Genomic DNA, 25895 nt, shown 5'->3' with positions numbered 1-25895 from the left:
TCATTCTTTACATCCTCCTTTTCTTTTCTTTTTTTGGTGGGGGGGTTGGTGTCATGTTCTGAACCATGGAGGCTAACTTACAGATCTACTTTATTTGAACCTTCTTTTTCCTTTCTTTGTATTATCTTTGTGATCCTCCGTATGGATTCAGTGCTAGCAGTTTTTCCTCCACCTGTGGGAGGCTTTGACCTGAGGGAGAGGTTTGGCCTGTTCGCCTTGGGAGTCCTGGAGGCCGGCCCACCCCAGTGCCTCCAGGGGAGCCCCCTGCCCCCCTCCCCCGCTCGCCTGCTGCTGGAGTGTGCACAGCCCTTCCCGGCCTCGGCAGCTGTTCCCACGCGGTCTCTGTGCTTCCGAGAAGTACCTGCTGGTAACTGGGGACTCTCAGACTCTCTCTCGCTCTGCTGCTGCCTCCCAGCCACTGGTACGCGCCGGCCGGCCCACCCGTCTGCAGTGTCTTCACCCACTCACATTTGGGGGTCTGTGGAGGTAGGGGATAGTGTCGCCTAGTTTTGTTGCAGATGCGTCCCTGAGGTTGGAGACTTGTTCTCCAGCTGCCCTGTTGGGTTTTGTGGGGAAATTCGGGAGGCTGAACAGGTGAGCTGGTGGCCCTGCCATCTTCGGTAGCAGTGACCTGTGGAGGCAGCGGCTGTGCCGGTGTCCGCAGACTGGCCGCGGCGGCCTCTGCTCTGTGGGACAGCTTTCAGGAAGGAAGGAGAAGTCACTCCAGACTGCGTTAACGGTCATCTGTAGGCTTGCAGGAATAAAGCTAAGAGTAAAAGCTCACCACTTACTTCGGAGGAGAAACACTTTGTTGCCCACCATTTATGTTGAGTAGAAGGTGAGCTGGAATATTTCATCTGAAGGATGGTCACTTTTGGAAAGGCATTCCAGAAAACACAAAAGATAGTCCAGTTACTATCTTAAGTTACAGAAGGAGGAAAAGATCTTTTTAAAACTCATTTTAAACTGTCTTGACTTCGAGTAGGAGAGTGTTCTGATGATTTGAGACAGCTGGGTGAACTTAGAGGGCATCCCTTGTAGTGTCTGGAAGTACTGTGTACTTGGTTATTCCTTGTACTCAGCTACACCCATGGCTGTAAATGTCACCTGGTGTATTGAGTCTGGCTGTCACGGTTACACTGAAATTAATTCCGGAGGATTTTACAGTGATTAAAAATAGGCATTAAGAGAATTGCTTGAGAGGAAGAAATAATAACCACAGTTGCTGGAGTCCCGCTCCAGCAGGTCCAGGGTTCCCTGAAGGATGGACGGTGTCGGCAGGAGAGACATGAGAGCCACGAGCGTCTTTCTGATCTCCAGGCAGGCATCTCTGCACTGACCGGAGGGTCAGCTTTAGTCATGGGGAAAAAATGTGTGGGGCCAGCACAGAAGTGGCATTCGCCTTAGACAGGGATTCCTGATGACAAATTCTATGGCATGTAAAAATTTCCAGGAACATTGGTAGAAGACTCATGTATTATCTTTATCAATAGTGATTGATGTAGGTGATTTAGATGCTTATCGTATGGGAAAGGAAGGGATCTTTAGCATTTAAATACAAGGCCATGTTTTTAGAATAGTAAAGGCAAAAGTTAGCTCTTTGTGAGCAGGGGTCCTTAGCCTGTTTGCTTAAGGGGAAGGATAAGAAAAACAGGATTCTCAGGAAATGCAATGTTTGCTCCCATAAACACAAAAGAAGTAGTTCCTACAATAAGTTTCTTCACAAGGTGCAATCTGCATATTTTAGGATAAGGGGACAAGTCACTCCTGATACCTATCAACAAGGTGCCTTGTTGGGGATCAGTGTTCAAAAAATAATTGAGTTGGGGGTAGACATTGGTCACCATCCAACGGCGGGAGGCCATGCAAAACCCGCCTGAACCTCACAAGGAGTTTTCTCAGCTTAGTGAGTTCAGAAATGGCTCCCGACACACATTCATTTATTTTGAAGGTATTTTGTTAACTTAACATTTAGACAACAAAGAGGGGTTGGTATTATATAGGAAACATTTTAAAACTCCCTCATAAGTTAATAAAGAGCGTTTGCATCTATGGAGTGTATGCATGTGGAGTGATAGTGGGTGGGTATTTGGTAAAAAATATCCCATCTAATGTGTGTATGGATGTAAATGACTGGGCCCCAGACCAACCACCTTTTGTAAATTGTCCTCTCGGAGCCGGCTTCCTTTCCAGGAGCGGCCGTTTCAGGTGCTGCTGATGCCCGTGAACTCTTAGCGCGCTCTTTTGGTCTCTGACAGTGTCAAGGATCTAGAGTATTCGTTTTACATCTTTTTCAGTTTGTAGTTGTAGAGCTGAGAGTTGGACCCCTGCCCCCGCCCGGGTTCTCTGTCTCAGTGCGGTGAGCTGCATTTGAGGGCACTGACGGCCCGGAGAGAGGTGACCTGATCACGGTCTCCGTCCCGCTGGGGGCACAGCCACCCCGGAGCCTGGGCCCTTGGGTCCCAGCCCTGTGCCGTGTTCGCTGCAACATGCTTCTTGCCCGGAGGGGCGTGACACGTGTCGCTGAGCGAGCAGGGAGGATCGAGCTTCATGTCAAAAGGACAGTGGTGAGAAGGGAAGCGTGGAAGGTTGGCTTTCACCCCCTTTGCCTTTTCTGTGAAGCCAAATGGCCAGACAGCCCCAGTTCCCTTGTCCCTATTGTGAAAGGACTGCCCCTTCCCTGGGCTGACTTTTGTCACCGAGGCTGCGCCGGGAGGCTCCGGAGCCAGGTGGGTCCTCCGGGCAGATTTCTGCTGCTCTGCCGCGTCCTGGGTCTGCCGCCTTGGGTGGGCCGCCAGCGTTGCCAGGTTTTCGTTTCCTCGGCGGGGAAGTGGGGATGAGCACGTAACCCTCCCGGAGTTCGAGCATGGCCGTCCCGTCACAGATGCGCTTCCTCCTTTGAAAAGCACCTTCGGAGCCCAGTGCCTCCCTTAGTGGAAGATGTTCCAGCTCTTCTAGGATTATGACTCTGAGTGTCGCTTTCTTTTGTATTTTAGTGAAAATGCCTCGTGTAAAAGGGGCTCAGGCCGGAAGACCCAGCTCTGCAAAGAGACGACTTGCAGAACACTTTGCAGCCGGAGAGATCATCACTGACATGGCGAAGAAGGAATGGAAACTAGGGTCACCCATCGGCCAGGGGGGCTTTGGCTGTATATATCTTGGTAAGTGTACGACCGCTCCTAAGTTTATTTCTTAGAGACGGAGCGCAAGCGGGGGAGGGGCAGACAGAGAGAGAGAGAGAGAGAGAGAGAGAGAGAGAGGAGAGAGAGAGAGAGAGAGGGAGGGAGGGAGGGACAGGCTGTGAAGCAGGCTCTGCACCGACAGCAGCAGGCCCAGTGTGGGGCTTGAACTCACAAACCACAGGTCATGATCTGAGCCGAAGGCAGACGCTCTGCCAGCTGAGCCCCCCAGGCGCCCCTAGCATAGGGGTACTTCTCATTGAGTCCAAAGATTTACCTGCTTTCTTGTTGGAATAGTTTTTTAAGTTAGGAGCTTTTAGTAGGTTGTTCCTAAGTATCTGCGCTCAGCTTAAGACTGTGTGATTAGGCAACTGCATCTCCCACACAGGGGTGGAAGAGGAAGTTGATTTAATCGCAGATGAAAAAGAGGGTGGCATATCCATAATACTGTGCTCTAAAATTTTAAGATATTCTATATAGTCCTAATCTCTTCTGAGACCTGGAGAAAGCCATGGCCACCTATCTCATTTAGGATCAATTCTCTTTGTTTTGCCTTAATTGGAAATTTTCACATCTTTAACAGGTGTGGATTTGTTTTTTCTTTCTGTACAACCCCGGTAGGCATCATGGTGGAATCGGGAGAATGTGTTATGAATTAGCTTACTTACTCTGAAATCTGGGGGGACCTGCGTGGGGCCCTGAGATTCCGTAGGCGAACTAGATTGTCCACCTGTGTTGTAGGTGATTGATACTTGACGTGATTGCTCCTAAAGCTGACTGCTTTGCCAGGAACATTAACAGTGACACATAGAGTTCATGTTTCTTTTGATGCTTCTTTGTGACTTTTCCATGATGCGTTCTTATTCCATCTCTTCTCTGGATTTAGTTATTTCCTTAATTGTTTGATTTCTGCCATGAGGCTTATGGATTTTAGTTTGAGTAGTGGAACCCTTTTCTCTTTCAGGCAGCATCTTACTCAAGATGCTAACATTAGATACAAGGTTAGCGTTAGTCGTGGAAACGTGTTGGCACGGAGGTTCTCGGGTGCCCCCCGCCCCCGGGCCCAGGAATCCGAGTCAGACACACTGTAGGGAGAGGGCCCGGACAAGTGCCCCGGACAAGCGCCCCAGTGACTCAGCCGCGCGCTGACATTCGGGAGCCATGGGCAGAGACCGAGGGCTTAGGACCGTCCGACCCAGACCCCTCAGGGCCGGAGGGGTTTGGGGTTGGCTGCAGCCTCTTCCAGGCGTGCTCGTGAGACAGCTTGAAGCCGGGAGCTCGACGGTGTGTGTGAATGTGATTTCTGTGGGATCGTGACCTGAGCCGAATCAAGAGTCAGATGCTTAACCGACTGAGCCCCCCACGCACCCCAACCCTTTCGTGACACCTCCCGTGCTGTATTGAGAGGACTTTTCTTTCTCCGCAGCGGGCCAGCTCCTCTTACCGTACTCTTGTGCCTGGCGTGTTTTGTAGCGCAGGATGTCTGGGTGGATTATTGAGCTGCCTTCCCTCCCCTTCCTCGTGTGAGTTGTGCAGTGTTGCTGGGGCGCGATCCTGGTCTGGGTCTTTGGTACATTACATGCTTGTTTCAAAGAGCCTGGTTTCTGTTGCTAAGTCGGTATCCGAGTGATGTGCGTCGGAGCTCCCACTTGCCGTCGGCGCACGTGAGCCGCCTCTGTGCCCAGTGCTCCTTCTTCAGCTGCAGCCTCTTCAGAATCCCGCTGCTCTGGGCTGATTCGCAGTTTCTTGTTTTCCTTTTTCTGCCCTTCATCTCATCCGCTTCTAATGTGAGACTGCCTTAGGGCTCCGTCCTGGGGTCCCCTCCTTCTCTGTCCACACTCAATCCCTGGGGGTCTTCCAGGGTCCTGGCTTTAAGGGAGCAGTGTTTCGGTGTCGATGACTAACATTTGTTTCTCGAACTTGGACCGTTCTTGTGCACACCAGACTTGTGTGTCAGCTGCCTGTTGAACATTTGAACTTGGACGTTTCGGGAGCATCTGAGACTTAGGGCAGCCCGGAGCACCAGCTCTTCCTGTGGATTTCTCTTCCTAACAACTTCCTCTGTCTAGTTACTCAGGCTCAAAACTTGGAGGCCTCCTACCCCCCACCCCCACCTCCGCCTTGTCCTCTGTATCCAGTGCATCAGCACACCCTGTCGGCTCTTCTGGGAAAATATGCCCACAGTCTGACCACTTTCCGCCACCTCGGCCGCTGCCACCCTGGGTCAGGCCTGTGCGACTCTCACCTGGAGCGTCGTGACAGGCCGACCTCCCTGCTCCTGCGCTCGCCCCCTGCGCGCCGGCCTCCACCGGGCAGCCCGAAGAAGTCTTGAAAAATCAAAGTCTGATCTTGCCAGTCGCCTTCCCCACGCCTCCCAGCTCTCCCGCTCTGTCACAGTGACAGCTGTGTGTCACCTGTCATGCTGGTGTTCGTTCCCTGCTGCTTTTCTGATCTGTCCCCTGTTCCTTTCCACCTCACTTCCTTTTCTCCAGCTACTTTGGCCTCCTTGCTTTCCCCAGACTTGTCAGAGGCTTTCCAGTCAGGGCCTTCGTGCTGATTTGCCTGGAATGTTCTTCCCCGGATATTTGCGTCACTTATTCACTCCCTGCCTTCAGACCACTGCTCCAGTGATGCCCTGTCAGGGAGGTTTCCCCTTGCACCTTGCAGCATCTGTCTGCTTTCCGTTCCTGCTCGTTTTCCCTCTGTAGCTCTCAACACTGTCAGGTGTACCTGGTATTTTAGTTGTTGTCGGTGTCTTAGCGCTGCAACGTTCGCTTCCTAAGAGCAGCGCCGGTTTCCTCCTGTTCGTTACTGAGTTGCTTCCCTAGACACTGGCGTCCAGGAGTCCTTGGTAAAAACACTTGTTCGAAGAGCGTGGGTGACCTCGCGTTCCAGGACAGCTGCGCGGCTGTTTGCAGGCAGCAGACGGCAGCCGCTGAGTTCAGGCGCTGGCATCCTGACTCTTTAGAGGAGTTTTTTTCCTTCAAAATTAGTGGATTCTGGAATTTTAGCTCCTCTCTTCTTCCTTTTTTTTTTTTTTAATGCCCCTTCTTAAAAGGATTCCCTGGTTTGTTAAATTTAAGAAATTTTATCAGTTACCCTCCTCTTGGGAATTCACAGCCTACATTAGCATATCAAAGGCCATGAGTACTTTGGAATTAAAGAAATCTTTAACTCCGAGTTTTCCATACTTAATTGACGATCATTTTAAAGATACCCGCAATTATCAGAGGCATTTCAGTTTCAGACATGTTAACTCATGAAAAAAAAGGTCTTCAAATTGATGAGCTAGACTGTCATGATCATCCGGAGACAGGTATTCGGGAGCTGAGATTTAATTTATCAAGGAGTTCTAGATACACAGACCTAAATAGTAACAAAGGGTTAGGAACTGGCTAATTAAAATAATGCTGCTTCTTGTTCTGATATTACATATGTCACTTTTTCAAACAGCTGATCGGAATTCTTCAAAGTCCGTGGGCAGTGATGCACCCTGTGTTGTAAAAGTGGTAAGAAAAGATTTTAGCTGATTTTCTTCTTCGTTGAACGGGTATCGTATTTACTTTGTAAACAGCCTTTTCCATAACCATAACTGATGAAACCCGGGGGTACTACATTTTCTACAGTGTTTAGTAAATGTTGAAAAAGACACAAAAGTAGCTTTACAGTTTTCAGTAATTTGAGTTGGAACAGTCTGCGCCCTCTCTTCTGACCTGGAGTGAGCCCGGCATTTGGGGGAGTGGACGGAAGCGCGGAGGCGCAGACACGGAACCCAAGGACACAAGGACGCAGCTCGGACGCAGCTCGTCCGTTCCCTCGTCCGTTCCCTCGTCCGTTCCCTCGTCCGTTCCCTCGTCCGTTCCCTCCGCCGTCCTCGCTGCAGAGCAGACGCTTCGCTCTCTTCCTAGAGGACTGCGCTGCTCACGCGAGGCTTCCGGGCTTCGGCTTGCCGTGGCTTCTGAACTCCCGCTCGGTCCATTTTGTCTTTGTCCCGGTTTCTTCCCCTCTGCTTCCATTTTTGTCAATTAAACTACTTATATAGTGGTGATCATTGCGGACCTTCGTTTTGCTAAACTAATGTTGAAATTAGTTTGTAGCGAGTAAAGGTGGACAGGGCCTCCTCTGGCATGTGGCTTTGAAGAGCCAGGTCGGTGCCCTGACAGGCATTTTCGCTGCGGTTTTCACCGTGAACGTGGTGCGCCTCTTTCCTGGCACAGCTGCGTGTGCAGCTCCTCTGCTCTCTTACTCCGTGTGAAGAACATGCTTTTGTTAACTAGTGGAAGAGAGAACAGCGTCTGATTTTGGGGCGAGTCACCCACATAAGTTCCCCACCCCCTGCTTTTTCTCTAGAGGCTGTAGAACTCAGAATTACCCTGAAGTTTGGTATTTGTTTTATTTTACTGTCTTTTCAGTGAAGAATGTATTTGATCTCTTGTAAATTAACTCTTTTGGACATGAATCGTTTTAGGGAAAACCTCGTAGGTATTAAATGATTTGAATACTTTTGACAAGTGCATATACCTTTATAACTCTCATTCCTATCAAAATAATACAATGTTTCCATCACCCCAGAAAGATTTCTTGTGACCTTTTCTGGTCAAACCCCTACTTCCTGCACTCTTTGAGTTAACCACTTATCTGAGATTTTGGCTGTTTTTTTTTTTTTTTTTAATTTTGCTGTGGATTAGTTAGTATTGTCTAGAATGTCATAGAAATGATATCATACTGTATATAGTATTTTGTTTCTGACTTATGCTCGGCATCATATTTAATACTATGTACTTGTGTTGTTGGTGGTACTCATGTGGTCTTACTGCCCAGAATAAATACTATATTACGTAGACGTATTATAGTTTTTTTTTTCTTTCCATTTCCTGTTGATAGACATTTGGATTGTTTCCAGTCTGGGGCCGTTATGAATAAAGCTTCTCTATACAGACTTTCGTACGGGGTTTCTATTTCTCTTGGATAACTACCTAGAAGGAGAATTGCCAGTTTACGGGGAAGGTGTGTGTTTATGTTTATAAGGAAGCCCCGGCCAGATCCCCAGGGTGGTCATGCCATTTTGCACCCCGCCAGCGACGCGTGGGCGTCCTGGTTGCTGGGCGCCCCCTTCAGCGTGTGCGTGTCAGGCCGGCCAGGTGTGCAGCCCTGAGGCTGGGGGGTGGCCGTGTCTTTGAGTTTTACTTGGTGGCTGATCTTTTTTTTTTTTTTTAACATTTATTTTTGAGAGAGAGAGAGAGAGAGAGGGAGACAGCGTGTGCAGGGGAGGGTCAGAGAGAGAGAGGGAGACACAGAATCCGAAGACAGGCTCCAGGCTCTGAGCTAGCTGTCAGCACAGAGCCCGACGCAGGGCTCGAACCCACAAATCACGAGATCATGACCTGAGCCAAAGCTGGATGCTCAACCGACTGAGCCACCTGGGGACCCCACTTGGTGGCTGATCTTGATGACTTCTTCTAGGTAATGTGCTTCCTGGTCAGTCCCGAGTTTGCCTTTGTGGAGTGCCTCCCCAGTCTTTTTTCCAGTAACTAGGTTGCTTTGCTTTTTATGATTGGGTAGTAAGAGTCGTTCTAGGTGCAGGCCCGCCTCCAGATGTGTGTGCTGTAAGTATTTTCTCCCGGTTTGCCGTTCGCCTGTATTTTCCGAGTGCTTTCTCGGCCTCTGTCGGGATGGGTCACGGGCCTCTTCTCCGTTATTCTGTTAACACGGCGGTCATAGTGATGGGCTGTCTGACTGTAGAACTATTATTCTTAACATCCACTCCACTTGGTTATGACATGTTATGCTTCTCACATCATGCCGGACTCGATTTGCTAATATTTTGTGGAGGATCTTTATGTCTTTGTTTGCGAGGGATGTTGGTCTTTATGATTTGTTTCTGATACTTCTTTTTTAGTTTTTAATTTCTTTAATGTTTGTTTATTTTTGAGAGACAGCAACAGAGAACGAGCAGGGGAGGGGGAAAGAGAGAGAGGGAGACACAGAATCCGAAGCAGGCTCCAGGCTCTAAGCTGTCAGCGCAGAGCCCGATGTGGGGCTCGAACCCACGAACCATGAGCGCATGACCTGAGCCGAAGCCAGACGCTCAACCGACCGAGCCCCCCGGGCGCCTTTGTTTCTGACATTTCTAAATTGTAGAAATGTCTAGTCTCATCGTTTGGTTTTGGTGGCGGGCTTGTCGGCGGTTCTGGGGCTCGTTTTGTTCGTTTCCCATCTTCTAGGGGTGCTGCCTGTCCTGTCTAGTGTCTGGAGAGAGGGGTCCCTGTTCTGTCCGGGGTGTATGCTTGTTTGGGCGGTGGGCTGGCAGGGTCCCGGCTCCTCTGTCCGCCCAGAGCGGACGGAGCGAGGTGGACAGCTTCAGCGTGTCTCCTGCTGTTTCCCTTTTCGTCAGGCCCTTTCATTTTGGACTTTCCTCTCGCTTTGTGGATTCTCACTCCTTTAGAAATACTCAGTTTGCTGCTGTACCAGAGGAACGAACGTCCTTACGTTTACATTTTGGGTCGTCTGTGTGGAGATGCAGGATATTATCTGCATTTGTCTCAGACATGACAGGTTAAAACTAAAATCTACGGTAGGACTAGTTTCTTCTTAGGATCTTTAAAAGGTTTGCATTGTGCGAAGAGGGCAAGTCCACTTCGGACTTCCTTCTCATGATCTTGAGGTTCAAACACTGTGGTCCCTGGTGACCACTCTGTCCTTGGCCAGTGTGTGCACAGCGGTCCCCACACTGCCGGGACTGCGTCCTGTTTGCGGCGGGGAGGGGTGTAGACAGGTCTTCCTCCTTCTGGGTAGCCTGGCAGCCCTTAAGCTGTGGTTTGTTTTAGAATTAGTATGTTCTGCTTTATTATGGGCAATTCTAAGTATTTTAGTTGGTGTTCACTGTAACTTGAACTTTTACTACCTGTTTTACTTATAAAGTTATGGCAAAAAACACGTAGGAGCAGCATTTCCTAGCTGCTTAATAAGGTGGCAAATTGCTCTTTATTTCTGAGTTTCAAGCATTTTGTTATCAAACCTAGTTCAGCACCCTGCATCTCCTATCTCCTAATTTAGTTCCGTTCCCATTAGCCCATATTACTCCTTCTCTTTGTAATTAGGACAGTGATAAATATTCGGTTGATTTCTCCTTTGTGTTCAGGATCTTCATAACGTGTTCAGTGTGGTAGCTTGGCTGTGGTCCTGGAAGAACGCCATGAACAAAACGGTATTCTGGACCTTCCCTTTGCTCGCTCGGGGGAGAGGCTGCCGGCTTCCTCCGGGACCGCGTCTTCTCGGAGCCCCTTTACCTCCAGGAGCCCTCGTTCTCTTTCCGGGTCCCTATGCCGAGTCCCTTCCCATGCCGCAGGTTGCTTTTCGCCGTGTAGGTTTTCTCTCTTGTCTGATGATAAGGACCTTGCTGTAAACTTGTTTTCTTGAGGCCGTGTCTGAATGCCTGTTTTCTTCTTTTGAAAACTCGGTGACTGTCACCTCCCACCTTTTGGTTTCTAGATGCCACCCCTCCCTCGTCTGTGTTTTTCCGAGCAGCTGGTTCGTGATTTGCATCCCTTGTCCCGCGCTGTGCCGTAGCTCCGTCCGCTACCTTTCTGTAACCCTTTTATTCGCAGGGCTTTATCATATTAAAGATTGAAACAGTTCACCGAACAGAAGCATGTACATATAAAATAAGTACCAAACAGAAGCATATACAAATAAAATAAGTACCAGATCTTTCCAGTATGAAGAGCAACTGTTTATGAACATTTGCCATTTAAAACATTAGGGGCTCTTAAAAATCACGTTTTCAAAGAACAAGTACTACTCTTTGGGGGAAATTTCATAATTAAGTACTAAAAACAAAAGCAAGACACAATACTATGTGCAGTATGGAGGTAATTTTATAAAATGGTCATATGATATGAAGAAAATATATCAGAATTTTCCACACTTCCTGAAATAAGCACATATTTTATCTTTGGGGAAAAAAACCCTTAAATTGTCATTTAAGAAATAATCGAAGGCAAATTGATTTTTAATGTGAAGTCGGGCTTAATAACGTGATGGCACGTTGGCTCAGACAGCGGCTCCCCGCCCGGCTGGGCGGTACAGTGTCCCCTCTGGGCGCGGGGCCTGGCACCCAGGAGTCAGTCCTTGAGGGTGGGAGGCACCGGTGGAGCGTGGCGCACAGCACACCTCCTTACATCCCGGGGCATCCAGTGTGCACACCGCACTTTTACCTTTGCGGATCCCTTTCTTCAGGAGGGAGGACCCTGCGCGTCTCAGGGCCGCTGCCGTAATGTGGGGGACTTGCCAAAGATGTGGTCCCGTGAATACGCGGATCTGCCGTGTGAAAGAGCTGCGAATCGTTAACCCGCACATTTCTTAACTACGTTTGGTCTTGAAATGAAGACAGACATATTCCAGGTAGCTGTTTAGGTCCGTGTTCAGTGGATTCCCTCTCCTACCGATGACTGTTCTGTGTAGGACCCTGTTCCTTACGGACGTGTGCACGCAGCCTTGGAGCTGTGGTGCCGGGTCCCCAGAGTGGTAGACTTGTGTCCTCTGCCTCTAGATGACCGAGAGACACCGTCGTTTATCTCCGGAAAGACGACGTGCAGTGATGAACGGTGAACGGGTAGTAAGTTGGGTAATGCAAGGAGGGAAAACTCTCTTTTGTGTTTGCTTATGAGCAGACTTCTACAGTGAATCAGTTTTCAGTTACACACCCCCTTCGGAGTCATGTCCGTGAGCTGATAGCAGAACTGAGGCGGGGAGGTCGGACTTCTGGGTCCTGTATCCTAACAGGTCTTTATAGCACGGTCGCTTTCCCGTGTGAACCGAAAGTTGTATTTCCAAGTTCCCCGGCAAGAAGTTTGCAGACTGATGTTTCATTTCCCTCACCAACTGTATGAGAGGTGACCTGAATTTTCAATTCGTACATCATAATTTTTTGGTAGGAAGGGGAAACATTATACAGCTTCATTTTTAAATGGCAGCCAGTTGCTTTTAGATGGCGCCATTGAAATGTGTCACATTTTAATTTTTTTCTGTTGTCATCTTCATTTTGACACTTAGAAGTCTTAAAGAAACGTTCAGTGATATTCTAGTTAAAATGTCAGTCCCAATTTCTTTTCTAAATCTTGGCTATTACAGAGTTGGCAAAGTATTTTAGGTTTGAAATATGTTAATAAAATTTTAGTTATGAGTTAAGGTATTTTCTTGAACGGAAATAGCTAGCGTTGGCCAAAGAGTGCGGTGCCCTGGCAGCTGCTTCTTTATTTCGTTCTAATGGAATCTTACTGGATTAGAAAAAGTACGAAATGAGCTCATAGAGCCTTCATTGTAGTGGGACTTTCATTATAATAGTCTGATTTATATAGGTTGATTCTTACTATTATAAGTTTAATAAATTATTGCCTGAAGGGAAGCTTGCAAATTAAAGTTGATATGACATAGGTTGAAACTGAATAAATCAGTATTTTAGACTGATGGTAATAAGCCAGGATTTGTCTTAGGAAAACCCCTTTCGAACCTGAATTATATTAATAAGCTGTTCTTAAAGTGAGCCTTTGGAGAGGAACTTTACCAAAATTTCTTCTTTTGAATTTCCATTTCTTTCTCCGCTTCTTACACTGAGTTTGCTCCTCCAGCCGAAGGCCTGTTCTTGGCCGTAGGCTGTAAGCAGGCACGCGTATCTGTCCAGCAAGCACGGATGTGAAGACAGGAGCCCCAGGTTATGGCGAAACCTGAGGTACAGAGTCCAAAAATTCGGGATCTGGACTCGTACCTTGTGTGTTGGTTAGTTTTTGCTTCTTAAGAAGTGCCGAGAGGCGGCGCCCTTGTGCACCGTTCTGTTCCGAGGCCGGGCTGAGAGCGTAGTCACCTGGAACAGGGCAAGTGTATTTCCAGGTTCTGATCCAAGTGTTGGTCGCCTGTTGCCCGCTGCCTGGCTCTGCTCGTTGGCTAGTCCTCCTGCAGGGGCTCCAGCTGGGGACTCTTGAAGAGAGTGGACCTCGGCTTGTTTCTTCAAGTGCTCTGCTGACCTTGAACCCTAGCTCTACAGGTGTTCTGTCCCAAATAGCTTTCTTCCTATATTTCCAAAAGGAAAAGCAGCCCTACAATTAGTCTGGCAATGTTAGCTTCTTCCTTTGCAGTTTCCACTGCTTAAAAAAAATTTTTTCAGATTCTCGATAAACAAGATAATCCCAATAGAAATGATCAAACATGAAATACTAACCGGGTTTGATTCCGACACCATTTACTGTTTAAAAAGTCCACAAAATTCTAAGATCATTTTTACTCTTCTGTAGCTTTTTCACAAGGCAGACCATGCAACAAGCTGATATTTCTTGTTTCTCCTACCTTTTTGTGTGTGTGTGTGTGTGTACTTCTTTACAAATAATTTTCGCTGTTATATCCCTTAAAATGTAAACTGAATGTAGTCCAGCATAGTTGGTGGAAAACGATGATCACTGAGCCCCATTTTCCTCTTGACACTGAATTATCCCAGGGACATAACCTGTTGGCTCCTTAAAACACGGGAATCCGTGTCAGGAAGGAAGGGGTGCGGCTGCTTGGACTGTGCTTGCTCACCTGGAGCTCCAGAAGGTTCCCGTCACGACAGGGTTGGTGTCTGCCAGTCCCGGTCAATGAGATAACAACGGTACTGAGAAACCGGGGCAAGAGTAGGGTTTTGCCACTGATTGGCTTAGTCTGGGATTGAAATTTTATTAGCTATCAGGAGCATCTGGTGGCCCCTTGGTGAGACCGTTCACATGGCTGCTGATCACCGCTTAAGAGAAAACTTAATAAAGATGAAAATGAATGAAGGACTTTTGGTAAACTTCTGCAAAACCTGAGCTGTGTGTCTGATTTTGAACATTTTATCACTTACAAAGTGGGGCTTGAGAGAAATCGAAGACTCGTGGACTCTTAGAATATCTAAAACATTTCAGAAGAGTGTGACTTAAACATGGTTACAAATTTAGGTTACATTGGAAAGAAAAATTGATGTTGGTCCTTTATGAAGCTTCATTGCAAATAACTCCTCAATGTAAACAGCTCGTAACGTCAATGACCTGTTCTGTTTTAAGGAGCCGAGTGACAACGGACCTCTCTTTACTGAACTGAAGTTCTACCAGCGGGCGGCCAAGCCCGAGCAAAGTAAGCAGCGCGGCCCACGTGTGTTTACGCTCCTTAAGTGACCCCTGGTTGTTGTTTTAAGTCAAGACCAGGGCACTGGGTCTTATATTTTGATGCCTTGTGATTTTTATTTTTTACTTCATGAATCAATTTCATTTTTTTTTTAACACATATATTATTGGGAAACAGAGAGAGACAGCATGAACATGGGAGGGGCATAGAGAGAGAGAGAGAGACAGAGAATCTGAAGCAGGCTTCCAGGCTCCGAGCTGTCAGCAGAGAGCCCCATGCAGGACTTGAACCATGGACTGTGAGATCATGATCTGAGCCAGAGTCAGATGCTCACCCGACTGAGCCACCCAGGCGCCCCGGAATCAATTTCATTTTAATGAGATTTGTAGAAAAGAATCCCAATTTTTCTTACTGGGTTTGTTATGGTAAGATTTCACCTAAATTGATATATGGAATAAAGTTAATAAATGATATGCTTTAGGAAATATTATTAAAAATTGAGAAATAATCCTAATTCATGTAAATAACTTAAGGATCTCCCAATCTGTTTGAGTATTTTTTCCAAACTCCGGAGGACATGACCTGGGAGGGAGGGAGGGTGCTGTGATTGGTGAACTGGCACAGACTGTCAAGGAAGAGAGAGAGCCCAACTCTTCAAGCCTCCCCTCCCCGCCCCGCCCCTCCCTTCACCCCAGCCTGATTTCCTGGTTGAAGACTTTTAGAATGAGGTGAACAACTTGTAGAATGGGTAAAAAGTAAGTCTTTCTGGAGAAGAGGGTAAGCATTTACCTAATTAGAGATGGTGCGTACAACTGCAGGACTGTGGTTTGATTTTCTTTCTTTTAAATGCCCTCTGCAGATTTTCAGTTATTTTTTTTTCCCTGAAAGACATTGCGGGTGCTGGTGTGTGTGTCTGCATGAGTGGGGGAGGGGGAGAGGGAGCGAGACAGTTGTAAGCAGGCGTGCAGGCCAGGGCCCACTGTGGGGCTTGATCTCATGACCCTTCGGTCATGACCTGAGCCAAAATCAGAAGTCCTTTGCTTAACCGGCTGAGCTACCCAGGCGCCCCAGATTTTTCATTTCAAAGGCGATGTTTAGAGCAGGATAACAAAAGATGGTGAGTTAGTAAAGATGCTTTGACTGTAAGGTGCTTGTTATTTGTTGATAATAATGTCGACCTTTTCTTATGAAAAAAGGTGTAATCTAAGTGCATGTGTTAGTACCTTCTGCTCTTAATGATTTAAAAAAAATACATAAAATAGAAGTGAAACCACAAGCTTTTTTTTTTTTTTTTTAAACTTGTAGTTCAGAAGTGGATTCGTACCCATAAGCTGAAGTACCTGGGTGTTCCTAAGTATTGGGGGTCTGGTCTACATGATAAAAATGGAAAGAGGTAAGCATATGCATGTCTGGCTTTCCTTGTCCCCGCGTGAAGCGTTCACTGTTCACTGTTCACTGAGGACGTGCGGGTACCGCTGGGCCTTCCTCGGAGCCCCATGGCGTGCACTTGACAGAGAGATACAAGATGTTCCCTCGGGTCCGGAGGGTTTGTGCGGAGCGCCGGCCCGTGCCCGGGAGCCAGCTGATGAGCAGGAGCAAAGCAGATGCACCCGTGCGCTTTCCCTTGCACACTAGCAAGCGAGCAAACAACAACTCCATGTCGTTGACGTGACAGGGAGCCCTTCTGGTTTCGGTCTGGGATTTCGCACTAGACGTCGGCTCTGTTCGAGGCAGCGTCCTCCTCTTCATAAAAGTTCAGCCCAGGGCGCCTGAGGGGCCCACTCGGGTAGGCGTCCGGCTTCGGCCCAGGTCCTGATCTCACGGTTCGTGGGTTCGCGCTGACGGCTCAGAGCCTGGAGCCCGTCTTCAGATTCTGTGTCTCCCTCTCTCTCCGACCCTCCCCTGCTCCTGCTGCTTCTCTCTGTCTCTCCAAACTAAATAACAAACATTAAAAATTATTAAGAAAAAATAAAAGTTCAGCCCAGCTGTGAGGAAAACAAACACGTATGAAGCAATGACAACAGTCCCGTGCTAAACCGTGTGACCCTGATTCGTTCGCGTCTTAGTTCCAGGAACGGAGAGGGTGTTGTTGGCACGGCTGAGGTGGAGAAAACGTCCGATACTTGGGTGCATGACGGACATGTCAGGACTATCTGACCGCGTGAACGGAACTGGTAGAGTCAGGCCGGCAGCTGCCCGAGGCCGTGTGGACCTGGGGCGGGTTGGTAGTGGTGCTTGCAGCTGCAGGTGAAGGGACGCTTTGACTCCGCTCCTGTTATCCTGCACTTTTGCCCGAAATTGAAGGCCTTGACCTTGTCTGTTCTAGCTCCCCGTCAGGCGGTCTCGGGGCGGCGGCCCTGTTTCTAGGAACAGCCGCCACGCGCCGAGGACGAGTCGCTGGCTGTGTGTTTACACGCGGCAGGGAAACCTCCCTCCCTCGCATGTTCTCTTGGTCAGGGTTTTATCAGTGCCCATTCTTTTGTTTTTTATAATTTTTTTACTGTTTAATTTTGAGAGGGAGACCGAGCACAAGCAGGGGAGGGGCAGAGAGAGAGGGAGACAGAATCTGAAGCAGCTCCAGACTTTGAGCGGTCAGCATGGGGCTCGAACTCACAGACCACAAGATCACTCCTGACTCCAAGGTTAGATGTGTAGCTGACTGAACGGCCCAGGCGCCCCTGTCAGTGCTCCTTCCTCAGCGGGTCACCGGCAGGGACAGAGCGATGGCGGTGACTGGCGGGGTGAAGCGTGTGGCCACGTGCAAGGGGCTGGAATGCCTGGAGCAAACGGGCGCTCTGCTGGAGGGGCAGTGGTGGGCGGGCGGCCAGCGCTGAGATTTGCGTGGAATTCTTGTCCTGGGATCCGTGGTGTCTTTTAGGGAGCGTGTGAACTTGCTGAGATGATAGTCGGTGTTTTGTTGTACATGGTTTTGTTGGGACAAGTCTCTATAGATTTTATGAAAATTTCTGTAGAAATAGTGTGTATAAGAGCAAGGATTCTAGAGCCGGTTAGTTGGGTGTCAAATCTGCGTTTTGCTCCTTAAAATGTGGGTGACTGCTAAGTGATTCCTTCTGGCCTCAGTTTCCTCATCTGTGAAATTGAATAACAGCTACCCATTTAATAAGGGTAACATAAAGCAGTAAGAATATACATCAAATACCGTGTTAGCGTTTGCAGTCAGATGGGTCTTTAATCCCTTAAACGCTAAGAACTACTGACTTAGAAAGCCATGGGCCAGCAGGCTGGTGTCTGCAGCAGGAGAGTGACATGATGGGGGCAGGGTTGGTCTCGGGCCTGCTGTGTGGCACGTGCCTCGATCTCTCACAAGGAGCAGGGCATGTCGTGGAAGGGAGGAGGAGCCTGACGCCAGTAAGGAGGACAGGGGTGAGGAGGGAGGAGGGGCGCGCAGCTGGGAGGTCTTCCCCACCTTCTGCAGGGGTGCGTCCGCCCCAGAGCAGTCACACAGACGTTGTTTCTGAGGAGCTCCTGCAAGGGGAAGCCATCGACGTGTCCTTCCCTGGGGACTCGGGTAAAATGGTGCGGACGATGGGAAGGTCAGTGGATGTGTGTAGTCTAGAAGCAGGGAGGCGATGCGGGGATTGGGGGCGGGGGGGGGTCTGTGAGTGAAGACAGAGACGTGCTCGGGGCGGTGTCTTCAGGAGCTCCTGTGAGCTCAGCCCTTGCACCCTAGCCCTCTTTTCGGCTGTCAGCAGGGCGGCATCGTCTTATACCAGCCCCGTCACGCAGTGTGAAAACAAAGGTGCGTGCGCCCCGGTCCCGCCCCTCAGCCTTTCAGGACCCCTTGTACACGGGAAACCGGGGAGCCAGATGCTCCTTCTCTATTAAGTTAGAGGTCACAGCGTCCTGGAAAATCTTACATGCACGAATACATTTTGCCTCTGACTAATTACATGATTTTGGACAAATCACTTTATCTCTGTAGTCGTTAATAATTTATTTATTAATAGATGTTAAGACAAGATGATCTCTAATTCTCTTCCACGTCAAAAGTGGATAGAATCCTAATTTTTTTTTCTATTTTGGCATGTTGGCCTTTAATGTTAGCTTTCCTTCCCTATTGAACTTGTCATGTGGTATGTGTTGTAAGCTTCTCAGCTAAAAATAAGTGGGATTTTAGGGTGCCGCTGACATTTATTTATTTGGATATGTTTAAGGTAGAGGCCAAAGCATGGCTCCACCACTTCCTGGAGTACAAATTACCAGTCATCCGCTTTCTCCTGCTGTAAAATGGGGCGAACAGGAGCCCGCCCCTCACGAGAGTGACGTTAGGTTGACACCGGTGCGTCGAAGTGCTTAGAATAGTGCTGCGCTCAGACCAAGCTGCAGTGAGCACTAGCTGTTGTCGGGCTTATTCCCACTGGAAGATCCACTGTGAGTGTGGTCTTGGCTTGCACTGATTTAACTAGACAGGTCAGTCTGGAAAACTTCATAAACATAAGTGACCCTTAGAGCACAAGGTGAACCGTGTTACTGGAGCGAGATGTTGCACACACGATGGGCACACGCGGAAATGTGACGGAAGACTGTTGAGTGTTAGGATTTGAGTGCCAGAAAAGACCTCAGGAAGCCTGAGGCCCCACTCGCATTCAGTGCCGTGGGAATCGGGGCTCGAAGAGGTCACGTGACTTGGCCGAGGTGACATCGTGAGGTTTGTGGCAAAGCCAGAAATCTTGTCATTTCCCCAGGGTATTTGTTCTTCCCGAAATCTCGTCCTTTGAATATTTAATGTACAGCCCTTTTATGCCATTTTAGCCATTTTAATTGAATTTAGCTGTTGTTACAGCATCTCTTGATAGTCTTGATTTTAGTAGCAAGTCAATCCTGCTGAAATGTGCCCTAAAAATAGAGAAGAACACAGTAGTCCCGGGGAGCAAGCTAACCTCTAGAAGCATAAGTTAACTTTGGTATGAAAAAGCATCAGTGAGCCTGGTCTTACTCAGATCGCTCTATCTTTACTGCGCATGAACCTGCTGGATTCAATTCTGTCTGTGGGCTGATTACCTTGCATGGACCTAGTGTCTTCAGGAAACTTCCTGGCTGAGACCAGGCGGGGAGGCCTGCGAGGTAAAAGGCAGCACAGGAAAACACTCCTGACTCTTGAGAGTGTTGGGAGAAAGGGTTTCAAATGTTTTCCTTTCTTTTCCTTCTTTTTCCTTTCTTCCCTCTTCATTCTGCTTCCTTTACTCAACGTTGCCCTGAAAGAGTTGCTCTAGGAGAGTAGTCGTTGCGGGATGGGTTTTCCGGAGTCTGTTTTGTTCATGACTTTTCTTGTTTGTCTTCAGTTACAGGTTTATGATAATGGACCGCTTTGGGAGTGACCTTCAGAAAATATATGAAGCAAATGCCAAAAGGTTTTCTCGGAAAACTGTCTTGCAGCTGAGCTTGAGAATTGTACGTGAGCTGCCTTCCTCGCCTTGGGCTGCAGCCCGGTCCTCTGCTGGTCCGTGTCAGGTACTGCACTGACTTGTTCTGTGTGCTGCTTTCGTAGCTGGACGTCCTGGAGTACATTCACGAGCATGAGTACGTGCACGGGGACATCAAGGCCTCAAACCTTCTTCTGAGCCACAAGAATCCTGACCAGGTAGCTTTCTTCACGTCCATTTCTACTATTTTAAAAGCTGTTGTTTGAAAACAGATGCGGTTGCTTTGAACTTTTGAACCTGTGCAGAAGTTTTTACTTTTTGAAGTAGATATGGTAATAATAATATTTCTTCTTGACACTTTTATCTAGTTAACATCCTACATTTTTGATGCGATTTGTTGGCACTTTATCAAGTTGGCTATTTTGTCCTAAATAATACTCAGAAGAAGCGCTTGTGATACAAAATGAATTTTAAATAGCTATTTGGGGGTTGGAGCTTAAAATTATATAGCACACCGGTGAATTATGTTTGCCTGTCTGCTTTGTCATTTTTTTATTTCCTTTGTTCAAGAAATCCATCAAATGTAAGTGTTCTGTTACTTGGAAAATTTGGTCTTTAACATGTTGATTATTCAAATCAGTTGGTTTACAGAAATAGCTTAGCTGTCTAAGTTTGTATACCCTTAGTGTTCAGAAATCAAATGTGCATTTTTAAAAAATTGATTACAATTCACTTTGTAATTTTTACTTTTTAAGGAAAAGAGGAAAGCTAATGTTTTTGTACCTTTACTTGGATCAGTTTAGTTAGATTTCCTTGAAGCCATTTCCACAACTTTGGTTCAAACGTGATTTAGTTGGCAAACCAAGTTGGGCCACCGCACGTAACCTGTCCCCTGTGTGGGCTCGTGTCTCCCAGTCGTGCCTGAGAAAGGACTGAGTATTTTAAGTGTGTTTATGTTGATACTCCACTTTATTCTTTTTCTCAAAAAACTTAACTTCCTCTTGCTTAGTTTTTCCTTTTTCCTCGGCCTTCCCTTTATTTTCTGCCGTCTCCGGTATTTGATCCCGTCCCCTGTCTCCATCTTGGTGGCGGTCACGGGTCCCTACACGTGGCACAGAGGAAAGTCGCCGCACCATAGCGTGCTGATGGGGAAATCTTACAGGCGATCACAGGATTCCCAGACCTCTCGTGTTAGCGGTTTTAAAAAGGTTAAAAGCAAACAAGCAAACGAAATGTAGCTGAGAACCTGAACCATGAGGGCTCCATTAATTGAAGTGAACTGGATTTGCACAGTGTAATAAATAAAAGTACGGGTCATTCCAGTTTGCAGTTGAGTAAAATATGCTGCCTTTTGTTTATAAGAAAATATTTTTGCAGTTCTGGTGTCGTTCGGGCATATGCTGTGGATGGGATTCTTTTTCTAGTGTTAGATGTATGTGCTAGATCCGTCCCCATATTTTTACTTCAGTTTCCTCTTGTGATCAGATGCCCACATTTGTGAGACACTTACCCAGAATTAGAGATGTGCTGTGTGGCTGTGGGATAGCAGGGAGCCAAACGTCCTAGATCTGTGTGCTCATCCGATCCACACGCACATGCCCGCAGGCGGGTGCTTTGTAATGGGCACCTTTGGTGTTAATGATGAAACTTGACTGTATCATATTTAAATGGAGACAAGAGCCTTACCTAAGAGATCCTCAGATCATTATTGTAATTTGAAATATTTTTATGAAGTGAATCGATCCTTGGTTATTTTGTAAGTGACGGAGCGGACAAACAGCCGGTCCTCAGCGTGTCGTGTGTCATCTGAGGCAGCCGTGGACACGGCGTGGAGCAGTGGTGGCGCAGCAAGGGTGGTGGCTGCTGTGCTCCGTTGTGTTTCCGACTCTGTAAGAAGTAGAGAACATGTAAGCTTTGCCCACGCTGAGGAGACAGGATTAATTACAACGTACTTATCTAAAAGTGTAGATGAAGGAAGCTGACGTTCTCTGGACTCTAGTGATGCAGTCATTTCACATGTTTCTTGAAATAAAGTCTTTCAGGATTAAGTATTTGCTGTTGTTAACCTATCACTTGTCTGGGGTGCAATGGTGTGGCCCAGCAGATGAATCCAGTGACAGTGTTCTGTCTCTGGGCCATAAAGGAGTGTATGTGCAATCATGCTGGCTCTGATTTTCTCGGTGCTTGGACATTTATAGGTGTACTTGGTAGACTATGGCCTTGCTTACCGGTACTGCCCAGAGGGAATTCATAAAGAATACAAAGAAGACCCCAAAAGATGTCACGATGGCACTATCGAATTCACCAGCATTGACGCGCACAACGGTGTGGGTACGTCAGCGGCGCCTGAACAAGAGATACACTGCCAGCATTTCGGTTGAATTCCAACGTGGTTCTTAATTTTGTGTAAATAGACAAGTAGATAAATGAGTAAGAACTGGAGGGGCGAGGTGGGTGGGGGGCGACCCGGGAGGTGGTTGGTCTCCTCGAGCTGTGTCACTGAGCCACCCACATCGTCTCCTTCTGTCCTTCAGAAACACCTCAGTGTTAGCAGTGGAGGAGGCTCAGTCAGCTCGGGGACGCTTCCTTTTTGGTTATATTTAGTTCAGTGGAACGCCGGGTGTTTTTCTCCCCCCTACAAGTCTGTAGCTTCCTCAGGCAGCCGCAGCTTCGTAGCAGGCCCGCTTACTTTGTCACGCACGAAGCAGGCCTGTTTCTACAGCGGGCCTTTCGCCGTCCTGAGCCCGGCGCAGCGGAGGACCTCAGCCCTCCTCAGGCCTCCAAGGGCAGTATTAGATGTGCCACTGCTTTATAATTTGTTCCCGAGCCCAACAGTCTCTGTTTGAAATTCTAGAGTTTGCCAATTTGGATTTCAAGGTAAATTGTTAGTTGGAGGTAAATTAATTATTTTACGTTGCCCGATAGTTATTTAATACTTTATTAAAGGCGGTGACAAGTTGTGATGAAACACAAGACTGTAAAACTTACTGCTTTATGTGTGTTTGCAGTCACACGTCAAGGTTATTCTGGCTTACCTAACCTGCTGCTTTTGTATTGTAGCCCCTTCGAGACGCGGTGATCTGGAAATACTTGGCTATTGCATGATCCAGTGGCTTAGTGGCCGTCTTCCTTGGGAGGACAATTTGAAAGATCCTAACTATGTTAGAGATTCCAAAATTAGGTAAAAGAAAACTTAAGTTATTTTGGGCAGAATCGTGGTACCGTACATGCCTGGAAGTCAGGATTTCTTGATGGGAACTGTAGTGTTCACGGGTACTAATGTGGAAATCAGAGAGGACTTGCGAAGTAGTCAGAGTCTTTGCTGTTTGTTCAGTTTGTTTTAGAAGAATGTCTGGAGGCATATTTAGGATGTAACACGGTGCTGCTTACTGTGCTTTTTACTGTTATTAAAGATTAATAAGTTTCCACGGCATAGAGCTTCCAACAGTGACTCATTCTTTAATCTTTAACAGATACCGAGAAGATATTGCAGGTTTGATGGACAAATGTTTTCCTGAGAAAAATAAGCCAGGTAGGAAAGACTTCTCAAACGCTCATGGGGGTTTTATTTTTTGGGGGAAGAGTTGTGATGTCCGTGGAAGACCCTGTAAAGTAAAAGCTTAGGGGTTTCTGAGTACACCGGGCGTGCGGGGCCCGTTGTCACCCTGGGCGGCAGCCCCCATCCCAGAGGGGCCCCCGTGGGGACCCCAGCTTCCTCACATCACTCTTCTTTGCTCTCAGGAAAGGAGCCACAGCTCATTCATTCATTCAGCTGTCTTTTGTTGTTTTAATTGAGGCTTTACTGTGTGCCAGGGACCGTTCTAGGCACCAGGGGCACGCCGGTGAACAAAATAAATAAAAATCCCTGTCTTCATGAAGCTAAGTAGTTGGGAGAGACAGTAAGCACACAGGTGAATTTTACAGTAGGTTATATGGTTAGTAGGTTAGTGCTCAGGGGAAAAAAGCAGGGAGCAGAATTTTAGTGGGTGTGGGGATGGGGTGGGGAGTAGAGTTGGGGAGGAGGGTTGACATTTCAAATACAGCGGTCAGGTTGGCCTCACTAAGCAGGTGACATCTGAGTAGTCCGGGATGGAGAGCGAGCTAGTGGAGGTCCAGGGAAGGGTGTTGTAGGCAGAAGGAACGGAAGTATCCGGTACGTTTGAGGAATGCCTTCTTTTAGGCCATCCGAGAGCTGTGGCTTTCACTTTGAGCAAGAGTGTAGGGTTTAGGCTAGAAGAATGACATCAGTGTCTGTCTTTAAGGGAACTCTCTCTAGTCCTGTTGTGAGCATAGGCTGCTCAGGGAGCAGGCAGGGGTAGGCCGCAGCAGGCCAAGGCCGGCTGATCGCTGCAGGCAGCCAAGCGCCCCGCGTGGGGCAGCACTGGGGGAGGGGCAGTCACCGTGCACGGGCTTCGATGCCTTCTCGAGTCTTTGCTCGGCGGTCTCCTCTTCAGGACAGTCTGCGCTGACCTCAGACTAGTTACAGTTGCAGGCTAGCCAGCCGCACAAGGAAGGGGATGTGACCGGCTTCTGGGGGTCCCTTCTTGTGTCTCCTACCAGTCATGAGCCTCTCTCTGGCCTAGTAGATAACTAGCCTAACTTCCACCCCCAGAGATTTATTTTCGGGCTACATAAAAGTGGAGTCATAGAGCAAACAACGTAGGTAAAAATCCCTGCCCTCATGAAATCAGCTGGTAGCTCTGTTAGAGCTCTGTTACTCGGGGTTGTGTTTGTGGAATGCACTCCCGTTGTTCCAGGAGTTTGGTTTTTTAATGTTTTTACTTATTTGCTTTTTAACTTTATTGGCAAATATAATTGTATACATTTGAAGTGTTCAATGTGGTGATTTGATACACATTTGATTGTAGAATGATTAACAAGATCAAAGATAATTACCATTTCTGTCACCTCACAGTTAACTGTGTGTGCGTGCGTGTGTGTTCACGTGTGTGCGTGTGCGTGTGGGAGGTCAGGTTGCTCAAGATCTTTCTCAGCCACTTTCCCGTCTCCGGTACCCGTTGCTAACCGCGGTCACCGAGCCGTACGTGAGATCCTCCTGGGGCCCTGTTGTTGCACGGGGGCCAGTGACGTGTTTGGTCTCATCTCTGGTAGAATTATGTTGTGTTTATATCCTGCTGTTTGTCTCTTGTACGGTTGGATCGTCTCCAGTTTGGGCAGTTGTAGATTGCCAGTCACCCATGTAGATACACGGTCCGTCTGTGATTATTGTGCATTATGTGAGGAGGGGCAGGTTTCTTCCCCACCGGTTGACCCAGTAGCTTTTCTTGATAAAACCACTCTCACCCTGTGGTGCTGCTTTGTCTTAACCCAACTGTGGATCTGTGTCTGGACTCCGTTCTTTTTGTTAGTCTTTTGCCTGTTCTTGGGCCGCACGGTCATGACAACTTTACCGTGAGTCTTGCTGTCTGGTAGTCTATGCCCTCCAGCACTGTTGTCCTTTAAACGTGACTCTGGTACTTTGCTGCCCTTGACCCCTTGAGTATCTGTGTACATTTTAGAATCACCTTGTCAGTTCCACACGCATGTCCAGTTGGTGGCATGTTGAGTGGTGCTGCATTGACTCTGTAATTAACTGACCTCTTTAGACTGTTGGGTCTTCCAGTCCACAAAGGTGGCATACCCTCCCTCTGATTTGGTCCGACTTCATTTATCTCACGGTGTTTTATAATTTTTTCTGCAAAAATCTCACCCATCTTTGTTATATTTGTTGCTAGATATTTTGACAGTTTTCGATGCCATTGTAAGTGATCAGTTTTTTTAAAAATTTATTTTCCAGGGCGCCTGGGTGGCTCAGTCGGTTAAGCCCCCGACTTCGGCTCAGGTCAGATCTCACGTTTGTGGGTTCGAGCCCCGCGTCGGGCTCTGTGCTGACAGCTAGCTCAGAGCCTGGAGCCTGCTTCCGGTTCTGTGTCTCCTTCTCTCTCTGCCCCTCCCCCTCTATGCTCTGTCTCTCTCTGTATCAAAAATAAATTTTAAAAAAATAATAAAAAAAATAAAAAAATTTGTTTTCCAATTGCTCGGGGCTAGTGTATAGAAATGGACTTTTTAATATGTACCTTGTATCCTGTGTCCCTGATAAATTTCCCTGTTAGTCCCACCAGGGTTTTATGTCTGCATTGTCGTGTTTGTGAAGGAACCATTCTGCTCTTTACGCCTGATTCTTTTCTTGCTCTCGTGT

At 47.7% G+C, this 25895-nt stretch overlaps 1 protein-coding gene across 9 annotated transcripts in view; it reads left to right on the top strand.

Annotated features, from left to right (window-relative positions):
* Positions 1-25895, top strand: part of VRK1 (VRK serine/threonine kinase 1) — a 71764-nt gene that overhangs the window by 24473 nt on the left and 21396 nt on the right. For all 9 annotated transcript variants that reach the window (XM_029951046.1, XM_029951044.1, XM_029951045.1 and 6 more), the window contains 9 exons: positions 2997-3161; positions 6633-6688; positions 14252-14321; positions 15618-15705; positions 19616-19724; positions 19822-19914; positions 21895-22027; positions 22757-22877; positions 23170-23228. In XM_029951046.1, coding sequence (XP_029806906.1) covers positions 2997-3161; positions 6633-6688; positions 14252-14321; positions 15618-15705; positions 19616-19724; positions 19822-19914; positions 21895-22027; positions 22757-22877; positions 23170-23228 — 894 coding nt within the window. The remainder of the gene's footprint in view (positions 1-2996; positions 3162-6632; positions 6689-14251; positions 14322-15617; positions 15706-19615; positions 19725-19821; positions 19915-21894; positions 22028-22756; positions 22878-23169; positions 23229-25895) is intronic.

This window comes from Suricata suricatta, chromosome 9 (assembly GCF_006229205.1).
Source record: "Suricata suricatta isolate VVHF042 chromosome 9, meerkat_22Aug2017_6uvM2_HiC, whole genome shotgun sequence".
Lineage (NCBI taxonomy): Eukaryota > Metazoa > Chordata > Mammalia > Carnivora > Herpestidae > Suricata > Suricata suricatta.
This window is presented reverse-complemented; position numbering and strand designations above follow the sequence as displayed.